The 2,500-nt window shown below is 48.8% G+C and overlaps 1 protein-coding gene across 1 annotated transcript in view; it reads right to left on the bottom strand.

Moving 5' to 3' along the window:
• LOC109910116 (protein diaphanous homolog 1) overlaps positions 1–2,500 on the bottom strand; it is a 59,272-nt gene that overhangs the window by 5,713 nt on the left and 51,059 nt on the right. The window contains exons 7-9 of the mRNA XM_031797136.1: positions 2,324–2,500; positions 2,005–2,123; positions 1,265–1,381 (exon numbers count right to left, since the gene is read on the bottom strand). The exon at positions 2,324–2,500 is cut by the window's right edge and continues 40 nt beyond it. Of these exons, the coding sequence (XP_031652996.1) occupies positions 1,265–1,381; positions 2,005–2,123; positions 2,324–2,500 (413 nt within the window). The remainder of the gene's footprint in view (positions 1–1,264; positions 1,382–2,004; positions 2,124–2,323) is intronic.

Below are 2,500 nucleotides of genomic sequence, written 5' to 3'. Positions count from 1 at the left end.
AACACACAAAGGAGAGGGAGAGAGAGAGATCCAGAAACACACAAAGGAGAGGGAGAGAGAGAGATCCAGAAACACACAAAGGAGAGGGAGAGAGAGAGATCCAGAAACACACAAAGGAGAGGGAGAGAGAGAGATCCAGAGGCACACAAAGGAGAGGGAGAGAGAGAGATCCAGAGGCACACAAAGGAGAGGGAGAGAGAGAGAGAAACAGAGGCACAAAGGAGAGGGAGAGAGAGAGATCCAGAAACAGAGGCACAAAGGAGAGGGAGAGAGAGAGATCCAGAAACAGAGGCACAAAGGAGAGGGAGAGAGAGAGATCCAGAAACAGAGGCACAAAGGAGAGGGAGAGAGAGAGATCCAGAAACAGAGGCACACAAAGGAGAGGGAGAGAGAGAGATCCAGAAACAGAGGCACACAAAGGAGAGGGAGAGAGAGAGATCCAGAAACAGAGGCACACAAAGGAGAGGGAGAGAGAGAGATCCAGAAACAGAGGCACACAAAGGAGAGGGAGAGAGAGAGATCCAGAAACAGAGGCACACAAAGGAGAGGGAGAGAGAGAGATCCATAAACAGAGGCACAAAGGAGAGGGAGAGAGAGAGATCCATAAACAGAGGCACAAAGGAGAGGGAGAGAGAGAGATCCAGAAACACACAAAGGAGAGGGAGAGAGAGAGATCCAGAAACACACAAAGGAGAGGGAGAGATCCAGAAACACACAAAGGAGAGGGAGAGAGAGATCCAGAAACACACAAAGGAGAGGGAGAGAGAGAGATCCAGAAACAGAGGCACAGAAAGGAGAGGGAGAGAGATCCAGATACGGAGGCACAGAAAGGAGAGGGAGAGAGAGATCCAGAAACACACAAAGGAGAGGGAGAGAGAGATCCAGAAACAGAGGCACAGAAAGGAGAGAGAGAGATCCAGAAACAGAGGCACAGAAAGGAGAGGGAGAGAGATCCAGATACGGAGGCACAGAAAGGAGAGGGAGAGAGATGCAATACGTGGCCTCCAGGTCATCACAACAATATATCTTCTGAGTCACACGGTAGTAGAGCGGGAGGGAACAAAAGGCAAGGTTCAAGGTCAGGGTCGAGGTTGTGAGATCATGGGGAGTGGAAGAGGTCAAAACTGCAATCCCTGTTTACAGGCATTCACAGTCAATGAACGTAGTGGTTTTAACCTAACCATGATTGTAATGCAGGTGTGTGTGTGTGTGTGTGTGTGTGTTTGTGTGTATGTGTGAGAGCGTGTGATATTATGTCCCTTACCTGACCATGTAGTCGTTGCGAACCAGCAGCAGGTGCTGCATCAGAGACAGGAAGTGTGTTTCGGCCTTGGAGTCTTTGACCGTGTTCATCAGGATCTGGAACACCTCGGTCACGTCAGTACGACCGCATGGTTAAGGACCACAACCTCAAGTGGTCAGAGCAGTCATCAACGCCCTGAATCAATCCACCCCTACTACTAAGATATATAATACTGTGTTTAGAGGCAACCCAATCTACAGTAACCTGGTTCCAATATAGTTCACTACCACTTTACATGCAGTAGTCATTGTGTTATATTGTGAACGATTATGTGGCAAAGACAAAGCCCTGTTAAAGACTGGTATCAGTATCTGATCAAAGGCTAAGTAGCTTCCTGATCCATTTATTACTGTGATCAAATGCATCTCAGTCATGGTGACCAGAGCCAAGGCAATCAACAAGGTAAAACAAAAGCCCTGAAGAATTCCTTGTGCTTTTGTGTGAGAAACTATTATGGCACCTTGGAGCCACCTGGTGGTGAAATGTAGGAATGTACATTAGAGGACAGTGACCTGATTGGTAGGTTGCACCCTGTTCCCTATAGAGTGGGCTACCCTATAGGCCGTGATCAACAGTAGTGCACTGTATAAGGTACAATTTGAGACAGCCATACGATAAACTTGTATCACCTTAACATCTGAACCAAAGTAACTTCCCTTCATAGAGAGACTTTTTGAGCCTCCCTGGTGGTGGAAGGATATTCCATCTCGATGCGCACGTCGTTGAGGCGGGCCTGGAGTTCATCAGAGTCATCCTCGGCCTGCTCGTCAAAAACACTGAGCTGCACCCTCAGCTCCTCATTCTCTATGGTCCTAATATCCTACAGGACCCAAGGGGGGGTAGAAAAAAGAGAAAGAGAGAGAGAGGTGGGAGGAGAAAGAGGGGGAGAGAGAGGGGGGAGAGGAGAGTAAGAGGGAGGGAAGGGTGGGTTGAAGATTGGAGGGGGGGGTCAATAAAAATCCAAACTTCCCTGAACCTACAGGGAAACATGAGTGTTTGGAACCTGTCTGTGTGACTCACCGTCAGCAGGTCTCGTAGGCCCAGTCTCAGCAGCTCTGAGCGGATGTGGATCCTGTAGTCCAGCTCTTCTCCTCGGCTGATGAGAGCATTGATGAGCTGCATACAGCCATTCTTCAAGGCGATGTTGGGCTTGTTCATACCTAAGAGGAGTGGCTGAAACCTCTCATTGTCCTGCTT

Source organism: Oncorhynchus kisutch, linkage group LG19 (genome assembly GCF_002021735.2).
Source record: "Oncorhynchus kisutch isolate 150728-3 linkage group LG19, Okis_V2, whole genome shotgun sequence".
In the NCBI taxonomy this organism is placed as follows: domain Eukaryota; kingdom Metazoa; phylum Chordata; class Actinopteri; order Salmoniformes; family Salmonidae; genus Oncorhynchus; species Oncorhynchus kisutch.
Note: the sequence above shows the minus strand (reverse complement) of the source record. Positions and strands in the feature narration are given on the sequence as shown.